This window comes from Pavona decussata, unplaced genomic scaffold (genome assembly GCF_977016875.1).
Source record: "Pavona decussata unplaced genomic scaffold, jaPavDecu1.1 SCAFFOLD_48, whole genome shotgun sequence".
NCBI classification, from domain to species: domain Eukaryota; kingdom Metazoa; phylum Cnidaria; class Anthozoa; order Scleractinia; family Agariciidae; genus Pavona; species Pavona decussata.
In genome coordinates this window covers 5,925,499-5,938,849 of record NW_028145470.1, presented here as the reverse complement: position 1 = coordinate 5,938,849, position 13,351 = coordinate 5,925,499, and the positions used below count along the sequence as shown (strand labels likewise).

General features: G+C 39.2%; 2 protein-coding genes across 2 annotated transcripts; both read left to right on the top strand.

Annotated features, from left to right (window-relative positions):
* The first annotated feature begins 2,437 nt into the window (after window positions 1–2,437).
* On the top strand, window positions 2,438–3,887 carry LOC146481997 (uncharacterized). Its single transcript, XM_085107628.1, has one exon. It carries the CDS (start codon window positions 2,560–2,562, stop codon window positions 3,508–3,510), a length of 951 nt encoding a protein of 316 aa, XP_084963754.1. The 5' UTR covers window positions 2,438–2,559; the 3' UTR covers window positions 3,511–3,887.
* Window positions 3,888–7,167: 3,280 nt separating this feature from the next.
* On the top strand, window positions 7,168–9,960 carry LOC146481996 (uncharacterized). Its single transcript, XM_085107627.1, has 2 exons — window positions 7,168–7,526; window positions 8,321–9,960. The coding sequence occupies exon 2, from the start codon at window positions 8,390–8,392 to the stop codon at window positions 9,674–9,676; it is 1,287 nt and encodes a 428-aa protein (XP_084963753.1). The 5' UTR covers window positions 7,168–7,526; window positions 8,321–8,389; the 3' UTR covers window positions 9,677–9,960.
* Window positions 9,961–13,351: the final 3,391 nt, after the last annotated feature.

Here is a 13,351-nt window from a genome sequence, read left to right as displayed (position 1 = left end):
ATCCTTATCTTTCCCTCAGTATAATGTGATTTTTTTTTTTTTTTTTCTGGTGCTTTTCAATTCTATCAGAGTAGAACCAGAGGCATAATCAACACGTGGTGACAAGACTCCTAGTAGAATACAATGTGAAACAAGTCATATCACGAGCAGCTCCTCATAGAACTCTGTCTTAGCCTCCCCTCCCTCCGCTCCCATCGCTTGTCTTTTTTTGCGGGGGGGGGGAGGTGGGGACATTTTGGAATAATCGTCCTCGTTCTCTTTCTCCGAGTGTAACAATTTCTCCCCTGCAGTAATTTTATTCCTCGGCTTCCGCATTATTCATTCACCTTGTCTCACTTATACCTAGTTTACCGATACTTGGATAGTTTTACCGCTTCATATTGAGTCCAAACATGCTCTTGCTCAATCTTTACAACGGGGAGGAGAGGGAAGGTACCGTTTAAGACGTTTGGAGAGCTAGGGGTGTCCCACCGGACAGGTTTTTCCATACCTGTCTTTAGACTTGATGTTCGGTGATTCGTTTTTTGAAAGGATAAGGGGCTTCGTTTCTAAAGAAACTGTGGTGTTGCGTCAGTGGGGGGTAAAAACGAGTGTTTGGTTTATCAACAGAGTTGATAACTAAAGGTACACCGTAAAGAGTCTAAAGAGATTCAAGCACTGATTTTTCGAGCGTTAACTAACCCTTCGTCAGAGCGAATCCCTCTGACGAAGGGCTAGTTAACGCTCGAAACATCAACCGCACTCGAATCTCTTTACAGTGGCCAATTTACCTTTAGTTATCAACTCTGCTGATAAACCAAATATTCGTTTCTTGAAAGTCCCAATAACTTTTTGGCGTCCGATAAGTAATTTTGCAAATCGGTATTTTATCCACTGGTGGCAATTTAAGTCCTGACAAAGTATATCATTATAAAGATTTTATGATTTAGCCTTGATCAAATTAATAATGGATCCCCGTTGTGGAACGGCATTGTGCACATAAATAAATTCGGGTCCGGGAAGTTAAAGGGACTTTCGAAAAACAGGCTGAACCCGTTAAACACGTTCTTTATCTGTTTCGAATAACAATTCAGTTTGGTTAATTCTCTTGGATCTTTTTCGTTTGAAGGTGAAAAAAGACAAACATGTTAACTGCTATCACGTTCAATATTAGTTCTCGTAAAAAAAAATACCCAATTGTAAATTCAGTTTTGTTCGCATACGTTAATTTGGATGGAAACCCTTACCGGATAAAGAAAGCTCTCCGTTTTTGAATACAAAGAATTGAAAACGGTGGACGGGAATTCGCGTTTTTTTCTCCTTTCTAATGAGCTGCTTTTAAAAGCTACCGGTTCCAGAATGCCTGCGACCCACTCTTACCCCTCCTGACTCTGTAAAAAGCGCGCATTCTGGCAGGACTGGTTAGTCAGAAAGGGGTGCAGTGGGACCTCGATTCAACGAGGTGCCAAGGGACAGGGAAATTGATTCGTTATATCGAGGGTTCGTTATACCGAGGTTCTGTTCCAAATATTTGAAAAGGCCGGGCTGGAAAATATTGTTCGTTTTACCGAGGACTTCGCTATTGATAGAGGATCGTCAAATCGATGTTCCACTGTATTTGAAACGCCTGTCAAATTGATCATTTCCTATTTCGGTGGCTATTTCTAACCTTTTTTAAGGGGGCAAGTGCAGTGTAAAACAACTACAAGGACAAGGAAAATATTTACATAAGGCTTGACGAGAAAAAGTAGTTTTTAAACCATTGTGCTTGGTTGCTCTCTCTCAGCTTTAAGTTGCCACGGTTGATCAAGTTTTGGGTTAACCTTGAATCAGTTCTAATCACATAACAAAAGATGGATATGAGAAAAAGATTATCACAAGGCCAGACATTTGTATCACTTGCAAAAGTTCCAAATTATTTTCCTTTCTCGGTGTGTTTGGGTTTAATCGATTAATTGAAGTGGCAAGCATTTGTTTTGGCAGCAAGGACCCCACCAAAAGGGTTGTGTTTGCTCACTTGGTAAACAAATTTCAAACGATGTTCGGCTCAAGGCGTGGAGAAAAAATAACAATTCGATCTTGTTAGAAGTTTGTTAAGCCTCTGAGACTCATTAACACAACCCAGTTATCAGAAAGTTCCTTGAACAAAACTGCAGATTTAACATTTACCAAGCAAAGAATTATTTAGTAGGCTTATTAAAACGGAATTTTAATTACACTTAGAGTTCATCTATAATGAGGTCAAATGAATAAAAAGTGAGGGATTTAAGCGAAGGGGTAAGACCATATAATTAATGGAACAATGAGGCATCTTTCATTGGACAGATCGAGGTTTACAGTGGTTTTAATTAAAAATCCAATTCAATTCTTTGCCTGTTTTCGTCGTAGTTAACAACGCCATGTGAAGTTGCAAAGGAGCATTGAGCTCAAAATAACACCTCTGTGGAGAAAACAAACTCAAGTGAAGACCCGATTCTATAGAACAATATTCTCTGTTGCAAGTTCGTTCAAGTCATTAATCATCCAGATGCCAAATTAGCTTTGTAACTGGAAAGAGTCGTCTTTGTAGTGTTATTTACAATGGATACAGAACTACGGCACATCAAAGTAAAACGAATTTATCCTAAACCTCATTTGAGAAGCTTCAGCGAAGACAGTAACATTGCATTATCAGACTCGAACCTCGTTACACGAGGAAGGAGAGCTATCGACACCATGTTCTCTGTGGTTCAAGTTAAAAGGGACAAAAACGAAGCCATGGAGGATAAAGAAAGTCTTGGAAGAAATAAGAACGGCAATGCTTCCCAAAGACCGACTTTAAGCCGTTATCACACTTTGGAAGATACAGAAGAAAATGAAACTCAAAAAGAGAGTTTTGTTAAGAGAAGAATAATCGATGGTTGTATCATAAGAAGAGCTCGGAGTGGAAGCGGGTCTATGGTGTTCCCTTCTTTAAAATTTATACGGCAAGATTCAGAATCTCGCAATGCACGAGGATACCCCATAAATTTGTCAACGAAGAAATATGCCTTAGGAGCGACTCAACGCCTCGACCAAGAGAAAGAAATTGAGCAAGAACCCAAACCGCGTTCTCGTAGAGCAGTTTCCTTTTCAAACCAATCTCTTTTGTATTCTGCTATATCACGTGATGACGTTGCAGAGCTGACTGGGTTGATTGACAGTGAGGACCTGGACATTAATGTCCCGGATGAGGTTGGTATCACCATGCTTCACCGTGCAGCTATCGATGGAAGCTACCGATGTCTGAATTTTCTTCTTTCAAAGGGCGCTGAAATTGATATCACTGATCACGAAGGTTGGACACCACTTCATGACGCAGTCTTCCATGGGCATATCCGCTGCGCGGTTTTTCTTCTTACCTCGGGCGCTGACGTGGAGGCGGAAACGAAGGATTTCCTCAAACCAATTGAAATGGCCGAAGATGAAGAGATGATTCTGGTCGTTGGTAGAGCTATGGCCTTGATTAAGACTGGGCAAAATTCAAATTACGATAAAGAAACTTTAGTCTGACACTTCGCTCTTGGTGGACGCTCGAATGAAACTCGATAAAAAGTACAACTTTGTGTTTGCAAAACACTTGAAAACAAATAACATCATGAAGTTCTGTTTAAGAGCTTGTCATCAGCAGCAGCAGAATAACTGTTTTTCTTAATTACGGCATAATAAATAATACGAGAAGAAAGGACTGCTTAATAGCTGAATCAAAATGAAGTTGAAACCCGATCCTCGTACAAAACGACAAGCAGAAGTATTGCTCAGTGGCTTTTATATCAATCGTCAAATTTCGGGAGGTTATTCAACGCAACAATTATTATTGATTATTAAGTATGCCAGTTTGTAAACAAACCAAAACGCCAGATTTATTTGTTGTAAAGCCAGTTATTTGTAAAAACGACTTCTTAACAACTCAAAAATGATAAAAGGAACTATCAAAAGCCAGCCCACCTGTCCTTGTCATAGCTATAGAGAGACAAAAATCCAGAAAAACAGACTGATTCCTATTCTGTCATCTTCCAAGGTAGCTTTCCTCGTTTTGTTCCATTGCCTTCCCGGGATGCTTTGTTGGCTAGGGAGCTCATCTTCTCTTCTCTTAATTTCAACGCAAAAAGACTAGTTCCCAGGGTCCCCTCTCTTTCTCCCTAGAGGAAGAGAGAGGAACCTGGGAACGAGGTTGTCTTTCCCGAGTCAACGTAGCATATCGACTCAAAAATTGAGAATATAGGCATCTTGCACAGCATAGTACAAAATGAAAGTACTCAGTTCAGTATCTTTAAATTGGATGGTCACACTTAAGGATTTCTTCCACTGCCAAAAGATTAAAACTGAGTTGGAATAGAATCGCTTTGCACGACATCACAAACTGCACTTAAGTTTTCTTTGCCAAACGTATGTCTGCTCAAAATTTCTTAACACTGTAAAACCAATTCCCTTTGTTTTCAAAGGGAAAAGTTGACGTTAAAATGAAAGGGTTAGCTAGCATCAGTCCGTAAACCAATTACAGCTAGTAAATTCGAGGAATAAGATTCCTACTCTCGTACCCAGATCTCCCGCGGTCTTTCGACATTCCCGAACCAACTGAGATCTGGCTACGAGATAATAAGATTCCTTTTCTAAAAACTTTCGGCAAGTTAAATTTTCAGCTAGAACTTCGATCGAAGCAGATCAATCTGTACAAGCCTCCAAACATATATATTTAAAAGGGCAGAAAACCATATGGTTACCCAGGAAACAATATTTCAAGCATATTGCTTAAATGTTCTCGTTTGACTAACCCTGTACATTAGCCGAAAACGTCTAGGAGCTTGCCATTGATGGGCCACTGTCACGGGGATTTTTTTGTATTTTGGTAGAAACTGCTGAAGTATTTGACAAAGAATCTGTTTTCCTACATGATACTGCTTTTATATACTGCTTTTAAAACACCAAGACGAAAATGTAAAAGGATTTATCAGAGGAAGTTTCTCAGTTTTTAGCGATTCTTTAAAATACACAAGAAGAACTTGAAAAAATTGGTCCGAATTTTTTCAAGTTGCAATCCATTTCCATACTAGCCATCCGCAGCCAAACATAATTAATAATAGTTTCTGTGTACTAGTAGGGAATTCGAATTAGCAAAAATGAACCATTTTTTTATGATTCCATCTATTCAAACATGTTGCTTAACTATTCAAAGTGACACAAAAAATCTGTCACAATGCCCCTTTAAGTGGTGAAGAGAAAAATCCCTTACTGGCAAGAAAACAAAGGAAATATTTCTTGGCCGATTAACATTTCCTAGGCTTGCGCAACACGATTTAAGATAGCTCTTAGTTTGAACTTTGTGACAAATCCTAATTTCTGAGGTAATTAAGGACGGTGCCTACTAATACCGAAGTATTTTTTTGCGTTTTATGACTATGCGGGAAAAGCAGATCTTAGCAGGGGCTATTGAAATGTAAAACGAAAATTGGGGGTAGCCACGCATTTTTTAGAGATAATTAAGGAATAATATCTCTAAAAAGTTCCAAAATATAAAGCAATGTACGGGATTTTTCCTAAATTTAAGCTTAATTATCTCTAAATAAAGCATAGTTACCCCCAAATTTCTTTCGAGATACCGAAAGCATTTGCTAAGTTCTATTTTCTCTGTATAGTTTTAAAAACGCGCAAAAATATTTCTGTATTAGCAGGCACCACCCATAGGAAACGCGAGTATCTTGAGATGCGCAGAACATATGCGCAGTAACTAAAATAGGCACCGTTCGAACAGATATCCACCGAAAAAAAAAATTTAAAAGTGATAAGTACTCTCAATCGTCTATATGTTATATGTTAGTTCTCTTAATCTTCTTTCCCAATCTGTAACGTGCTAATGAACTACACAATTAATTACAAATGAACTGGCTCAGTGGTTAATACCTCATTAATAATGGCGAGACAAAGCTGAACAATGGATCGAAATTCCCTTTTAACAAACAAAGATGTTACATAACAAACGTTTGTTACATAACGTTTTATTTGTCTTCACGACACGTGAATGTATAAGCATGAATGAACGTCCTTTGAAAGCAAAACAAGAAAGCACTCTACAAACAAGACCTTTCATTTTATTATTTATCTACAGACTCCAGGATTGGAGATGAATATTGCATTACAAAAAACAGCAACACACGAGGAGCTTGACAATTCAAAAAGGTTCTATTTTTTTAAATCAGTCAGAATTCAGGATTTCGTCAGAGAAAATGAAGTTAAACTTAGAATAGAATCACCGTGCACTACATCATAAACTGCACCATAGGGAAGTACTGTGTAAAACGGTGAGAGTCCACAAGAGCTTCCTTAACTCGTGTTACGCCAGCCTAGAAAATGTTTAATAGGCCAGGAAAGATTTCTTCTGCTTTCTTGACCATAAGAGGCGGGAATGTATAAACGAAACTAAAACGAATGTTCTTTGAAAGCAATATGACAGGCGAAAAGGCTAGGGGCGTTTTCCATTTGTAATAACTGGCTTGTCAAACCGGGTGAATGGAATGCACCATCTTTTAGGAAATGGTTAAATGCCAGGCCTCGGCTACATTCGTAAAAAATCATTTTACTTTAAAATGTTCCCTTAGGAAGAGTTTGTACAAAATGAAGTCCTTCAAAATGGTACATCATTTTGATCGGTCCGGCACCATTAGCTTCAAACACCTTAATATTGGATAGCAATCAAGCAGAACAGAACATTCCATATTAGCCTTCTCACTTTTGCTTGATTTCAAAAATATTAATAATTTATCAACGGATTCCAGGGTTAGAACAGATAAATTTTACAACACAAAAAAGACCAGCAAAACAGGACTATTCTAAAGCTATTTTTTTTCTTAAAGTAGTGTCATAAAAAAAAAAAAAAAAAAGAATTCAAAAGTTAGAGCCACTCGTACTGCATAACCACACAATCGGAAGTCTTGGGCATGCACCTGGGGCCATGCAAAGGTTTTTAATGGCCTAACTCTCAATGTCTACAACTTTGTATGGAAGAATAATCCGTACCATATAAAGTTGCTGTGCAAAAGCTATCCTATGAGTTGTCACAATGAAGGGCTTCATCCACAGACTTAAAAGCTGATGGACTGGAAAAAAAAAGTTATGTACATGACACCAAGTGGGACTCTTATTCAACTGGGTTTAAGGCAATGGATACCACAGGACTGATTAATGATTGTGCACGTGAAAAGAAAAACATTGTGCAAGTGTGCACAGGACAGAAACAAACAGTATCGGCTTACAAGCTAGAACGTTTTCTTTCGGTCTCGGATTTTTAAGGACTTAACGGACAAAAGAGAAGCTACTATGGTCTAAGAGTAGTCTTAAGTATTGCTTGTCACTTTTAAAGGCGGGGCTAGGTTGGTACAGTCGGGGCCTTTGCCAAGACACAAAAGCGACAAGTGGGAAGCTTCCGAGAAGTAAGATATAGGCAAAGTGTCAAGAAATAATAGGACTAGTGGGTGGAAGGAAATGGTACAAGCTGGCGAAGGAAGTTTGTAGGGTGGTTCATTAGAGCAGAGGTATGAATAATCACTTCCTTTGTTGGGTTGAAAATGGCGGCAAAGCTCAAAGGTCTGAGTTAAAGCCTAGAGTCTTTCTAAAAGAAACGGCGGCATGTTGAAACAGGAACGAACAATAACTAGATGTGTACAAGGACAAAAGTCCACTTTTAAAAGGTTTGCATTGAATTTGCATTTAGGTGAAAAACATAAAAGCACATGCAATTTTCTTTAGCCATTTCGGCATTTTTTTGTTAGTCTACTTTGATTTTGCGTAACGAGAAAGCAAATGGTAAAGATTTATGCTTTTTTCTCCAATCAAATCGGAGAGAAAAGTAACAATGAACTATGGTTTTTACTAAACAAAATCACAATTGGTTTGAAAACAAACGATGTAAATCGTTTTAGCAAAAAAAAGAATTGACATCATTTGCGATCAGATTCTGTTAAGGTTACATCGCACGCGTAACATGACGAAGCAAAATGACTACAAAAAGACGCAACCATTCCGTGATCAAAGGCCTTTCAAAACCGCCTTCAGACTAACTGGGAACTTTATAGTGAATCAGTGATTAGGATAACCCAAGGGAATTACGTCAATAAACCAACAATGTAGTCACAGGAACCGGAGTCTTTGATATTTGTTTGTCAAACAAAATTGTGTCCACTAAGCAACTCATATAATACGGATTCCGGTCGGCGGACTAGCGCAGACGTTCATTGATCCACAAGGTTTAAGGGCAACAACAACCGCGTTGAAAAGTTTGATGCCCTCGGGCGTATGAAGCTGAACTGACGACATTTTGCGCTTTCAGGCGTCATAAAAGGATCACTGGCGGAAAGAAAAATAAGGTGCTAACAGCCATCATTGATAGCGTTGTCACATGATGCTGGCACTGCATCGGGCATGCGAAGAAGGGAACTTAATTTTGGTGTCAATCTTGTTGGAGAGAGGATTGAATGTAAACGCTAAAGACAAACAGGGGAGAACTCCATTACACATCGCCTCGGAAATTGGGGACAAACTGCTAGCGGAGTTGTTATTCCAACGAGGCGCGGATACGTGTTCCGTGTCTTCGCGCGGTAGCATTCCACTGGATTGTAGTCATGATGAAGAAATGACTTTAATGCTTGTCCAGATGATGGCGCGATCAGGTAAAGCTCAACTTGCAAAAGAGAGATTACAGTTTGAAGAGTTATCTGACAAAGCCAGACAAAAAGTTGCAAAGGAACTGGACCTGAAAACATCCCGAAAGAAAACTACTCCAGTGTTTTCACAACTCTGGAACAAACGTACTTTTGTTAATCTTCTGGGATTGAAGGAGCCTGATTCACGGCTTTCCAGCCTGTCTAACGTTTCTGACTGTAGCAGATTCAGCGAAGCAGAATCAGGTTTTTGTGAAATGGACAAATCTCCAGATAGTACTTCCATGGAATCCGTGCAAACGAACGAGTCAGTTTCAAGCGGCTTCGCGTCAGTCGATGAAACGACTCCTTATTTTAACAGGCGCGCAACAACCGCGCTCACCAAACAGGAGTTTGCCGCGTTAAAGCGTTCTCCGTTTATGCCGCGAAGTCGCGCCGTCTCTGAACCGCCTCGCAAAGGCGCAGTTAAACGTTCATCTACGTGGAATATGACAAGGACACAAACGGGGACGTTTCCGCGTCCCGCGCTAAAAAAACGCGTCGTAAAACGTGTAGCGTTTCCAGCTGACGTTCTATTAGACGTAGCAATCAAAAACGACGATTTCGTCGAGACATGCCATTTGATAAAATCCCGCAAAGTTGACTTTAATCGTGTGGGGTGCAATGGTCTTACGCCTCTTCACCGAGCGGCGATAGAAGGGAGCTACGAATGCCTTCAACTGTTGATTGATCTCGGAGCAAATGTGAATGTCCAAGATGAACTGGGATGGACGCCATTACACGATGCCGTTTTTCATGGACACGTGAATTGTGCAGTCCTTTTGATAAACGCCGGCGCTGATTTAAGCGCTGAAACAGATGATTTTTGCACAGTGTTAGAGCTAGCAGAGAGCGATAGAATGATTCTCACAATTGGAAGAGCTTTGGTCACAAAGAATAGTGATGGAGATAAAAGCGAACTGAATTACTTCGAGGATGAAGTATTCGAACCTGTCTTTGATCCAGACAGGGAAACTTGTGTTTGAAGTCAATATACCTCATCATGCTCGAAGGAACTAGAATCTTGTAGTGTATATCTATGTTCTGTTCTCTCCAATACAACTCTGTAAAGACTGTTTATTTATACGCACCGATTTACAGTCACACGGTTACAAATTGTCGGCCAATTTCTTTTCCTGTTGGTTATCTCGGAGTGAAAATCGACCTGATTCCAAAATTCTGTAGTTCTGCCACAAACTTTTACAAATCGGCCCAATTTTCGTCAGCTCAATCATTTTCTTTGTCAAATTGGGACAAATCGGCTTGATTAATCGGTTCGTCTAAATTAGCTTAAATCCATCATATGTAAAATACAAGAAATGTCTTGGTAAAAAGTGCACGTAGCACTTGAAGAATGTACAGCAAATTTAATTTAAGTAATAAAAAATGTCCATTGAATTACAATCGTTTGTGTCTAACGCCTTATTTATTCATCAGTTACATTTCTCTCCGGCGAGGAATCGAGTTTGCACTCTGTTTGTCTAAAGGTCATTCATCTCTTAAAGTAAAATCCATTGCTTGTTGTTTTGTGTTTTAGAATAGATTTACTGCCGACAAGTTTTGTCAATTTTGTGGAACTTTCTGTAAGTTACATTTAGGATGACCGATGAGAACGTGTAAAATGGTGTTTTGCAAACTAAAAGCAAAATTTTACATGACGAGAGAATACTAAAAAGGCTGAAGTCTTTGGATACGGTCGTTGATTTAGCTGGTACTAGAATTGGTATGAGCTGCATCTCTCAATCGCTGTTAGTTTAAAAGTTTGACAGCAGTTTTACTTTCTTTTCCAAAGTGATAAAAGTTATCACTGATAATCAAAACACTCTGATTACAACAACAAATAAATGGTTTCCTCTCGCGTAAGTGTGTATTTTGTCACAAACTTGCCAGATACAAATCTTCTCATTTCCTGAAAATAACTTTAAACAAGTATGTGTGAAATACAACCAAACAATATAGTACTCTCCTACTCTAAAAGACCCAAGTGAATTCTCAATTACACAGTTCCTTTACGTCGGTTAAACTTTTCTGCCGTATGCAATTACCTATAGCTTGTATTTCATTTCATTTTCTATATGTTTTCTTAACGGGCACTTCTGCAGGGCAAACAAGAAGTCGGTGGATGAATCCTAAATCATTGTGACCCTCAGCCGTTTAAAAAGCTACTGAGCAGTGCTTTCCGGTGGAGCTGTTTATTATGCTGTACAAGGTGTTTCTAACTTTTGAGACTGTGAGTGAAATCTTAAAGTGTGACCATTCAAAGACTTTCGGTTCAAATGAAAACTACTGAGTAGTGCTTTCCTTTGGTGCTGTTTATTACGCAGTACATGATAAAAGTTCTATCGTAATGAGTCTGCGGTAATAGTGTATAGCCATTCTGAACAGACCTTTTATTTGGAAATTGCTGTTTGTCAAAACTGTGCTTTTTACTCTATATAACAGGTCTTTTAAATTCTAGAAATAGCTAGAAATGCATTGAAAGCAAAAGGAGACGCTTATTAGCACCCTGTGTTCATTATTAGGCGATAATTACCAGCACCGCGTTCATTAGCAATTGACATCGCGCCATTCAGTTTACAAAAGACTTCTGAACAACCCAAGCTAAACACAACCGCTTGCATATAACATCTTTCAACAAATGTATCTTAACTGTGAATCTCAATTAACAGAAGAAATTTGCAAAAAAATTGAAGTTTACCTCATGGTAGTCTATTTACAAGGGTTTTAGACTTAGTCACAAAGGACTTCGGTATCTTTAAAGAGTCGAGATATGCCGTATTTGTCGCTAAAGCCGATATCGTTTGTAACTGTCAATAGCAGCCGAAGAAGAACGGGCTTTATTGTAATAATGCCTAGTCCATGTAAATAGCCATTACATCAATTAGTTAAACATGGGTCGCACAAGGGAGATAACGGCAAAACAAGCATTAAAATAGGTAACCACGTGAATGTCTAAGCGGTATTTTGAAAGCAAGAATCATCTGAAATGTTTTGGGGGTGAAATCGGTGGGTCATCTTTTTAGCTTGTAATTAAAATGAAGTTACGAGTTCTTTGTCAAGAAACAAAAATGGATGTCAGAACTCAAGTCTCAAAAACCAACGTCAATTGATCCAAGTCTTTCTTCGAAGCCAGACAACGTCAACTGTGAAAGCAAATTGAAGACGGCAAACTTCATGTCTTCTTTGAAAATCAAATTAAGTCTTTTTATGAAAAGTACTGAATCAGCTGTTTTCTGAAAGCAAACTCAAGGCTCTTGTGGACAAAATAGAAACTTTTAGACACATTTCTAGTCCTCTTTTAACAATCGTCAAATCAGGAGTTGTCTTTTCAGAGGAAAATTCAAGTCTCTTTCGAAAGCAAATGTCAGTCTTTTTTCAAAAACAAAATAAACTTAAAATAATGTTCTTTCGAAAGCACGATAAAGTCTGTTTGGCGGGACAAAATCGAGACTTTCGTGACAGGCACAATAATTTCGATTTTTCTGTTCAGCAAACAAGACCAAGTCTCTTTTGGGAGGCAAGTTCAAGCCTTTATAAAACAAAAAACCCACGCTTTCTGGTAACTGACCGAACTGACAAAGCGATGCCTTTTTGAAAGCATACCAGTCTTTTTTTCGAAGCTAAAACAATTATAATTTTTTCATGTGAACCAAAGTAAATTCCCAAAAAAAAAAATAAGTTAAATGGTTTTTTTTTCTTTCTTTCCCAGTTTCGTTACCTTTTATTGCCGGTCACCCAAACCAATTCTTAAGAATGGTGTGTCTAAAAAAATATTTCATCAAATTTCCTTTCCTATTGTGAAATAAAACTAAGCTAAATCACCTCTTCGCTTCGCCCTAACTAATAACGCCCCTTATGGACCTCCCCTTCCGGTTTCTGCCACGTACGCTAGTCTAGTCATCGCCATCAACAAAATGCTCCACATTTTCTCTCTACCCAGCAGGTGTATAAATGGACATCAGCGAAACGTCACAGAAACCTGACATAAATGGTGGGGAAAACCATGCGACGAGCTGGTATTCCATCTAGGAGGGAGTAGTAATACTTCTTTCCTGTGATTGGCTGTTAGGGAGCTTTAGCAACTACAACGGCGATGGCAGCGAAAACGTCACTATTAAAATGAATTCGTGTTTTTTCAAACGTCTTCGCGATTATTCCAACTCGCTTAAATGTCGAATGTAATTGACATTTTCTGGAGTTGAATTCTTTGAGACCGCACCCAAGTCTTAAAAGAGAAATAAAAATTCGTCGCCGTGTGTTAACATCTTCCATGAGACGTCCCATCAGGAAATTTCACGTTCTAGTCGTGCAGTGACGGCAAAGAAACGTAGCTAAATGTACCAAAAAGTGTAATGCACGTGCACATTGTTGTTTTGCTTATTAAGCCTATTGCTTTTTTCCACGTTCTCGTTGACGTCGCCGTTGTCGTTGCTAAAGCTCCCTAGTAAAAGTACCTAATGCAGGGGACGGGGTACTTAATGCTGGGTTGTCCTCTTCATGATGACCGACTAGCAAATGGGGGAAGGGGGAGGCGGGAGGGGGAGGGGGGAGTGGGGTTGTAATACTTCTAGAGTGGCTTCACGCTTGATACTCAGTGACCGACTAGCATTCCATGGAAGGGGGGTGGGGGAAGGAAACAGTATTACTGCTGGTCACTCCTT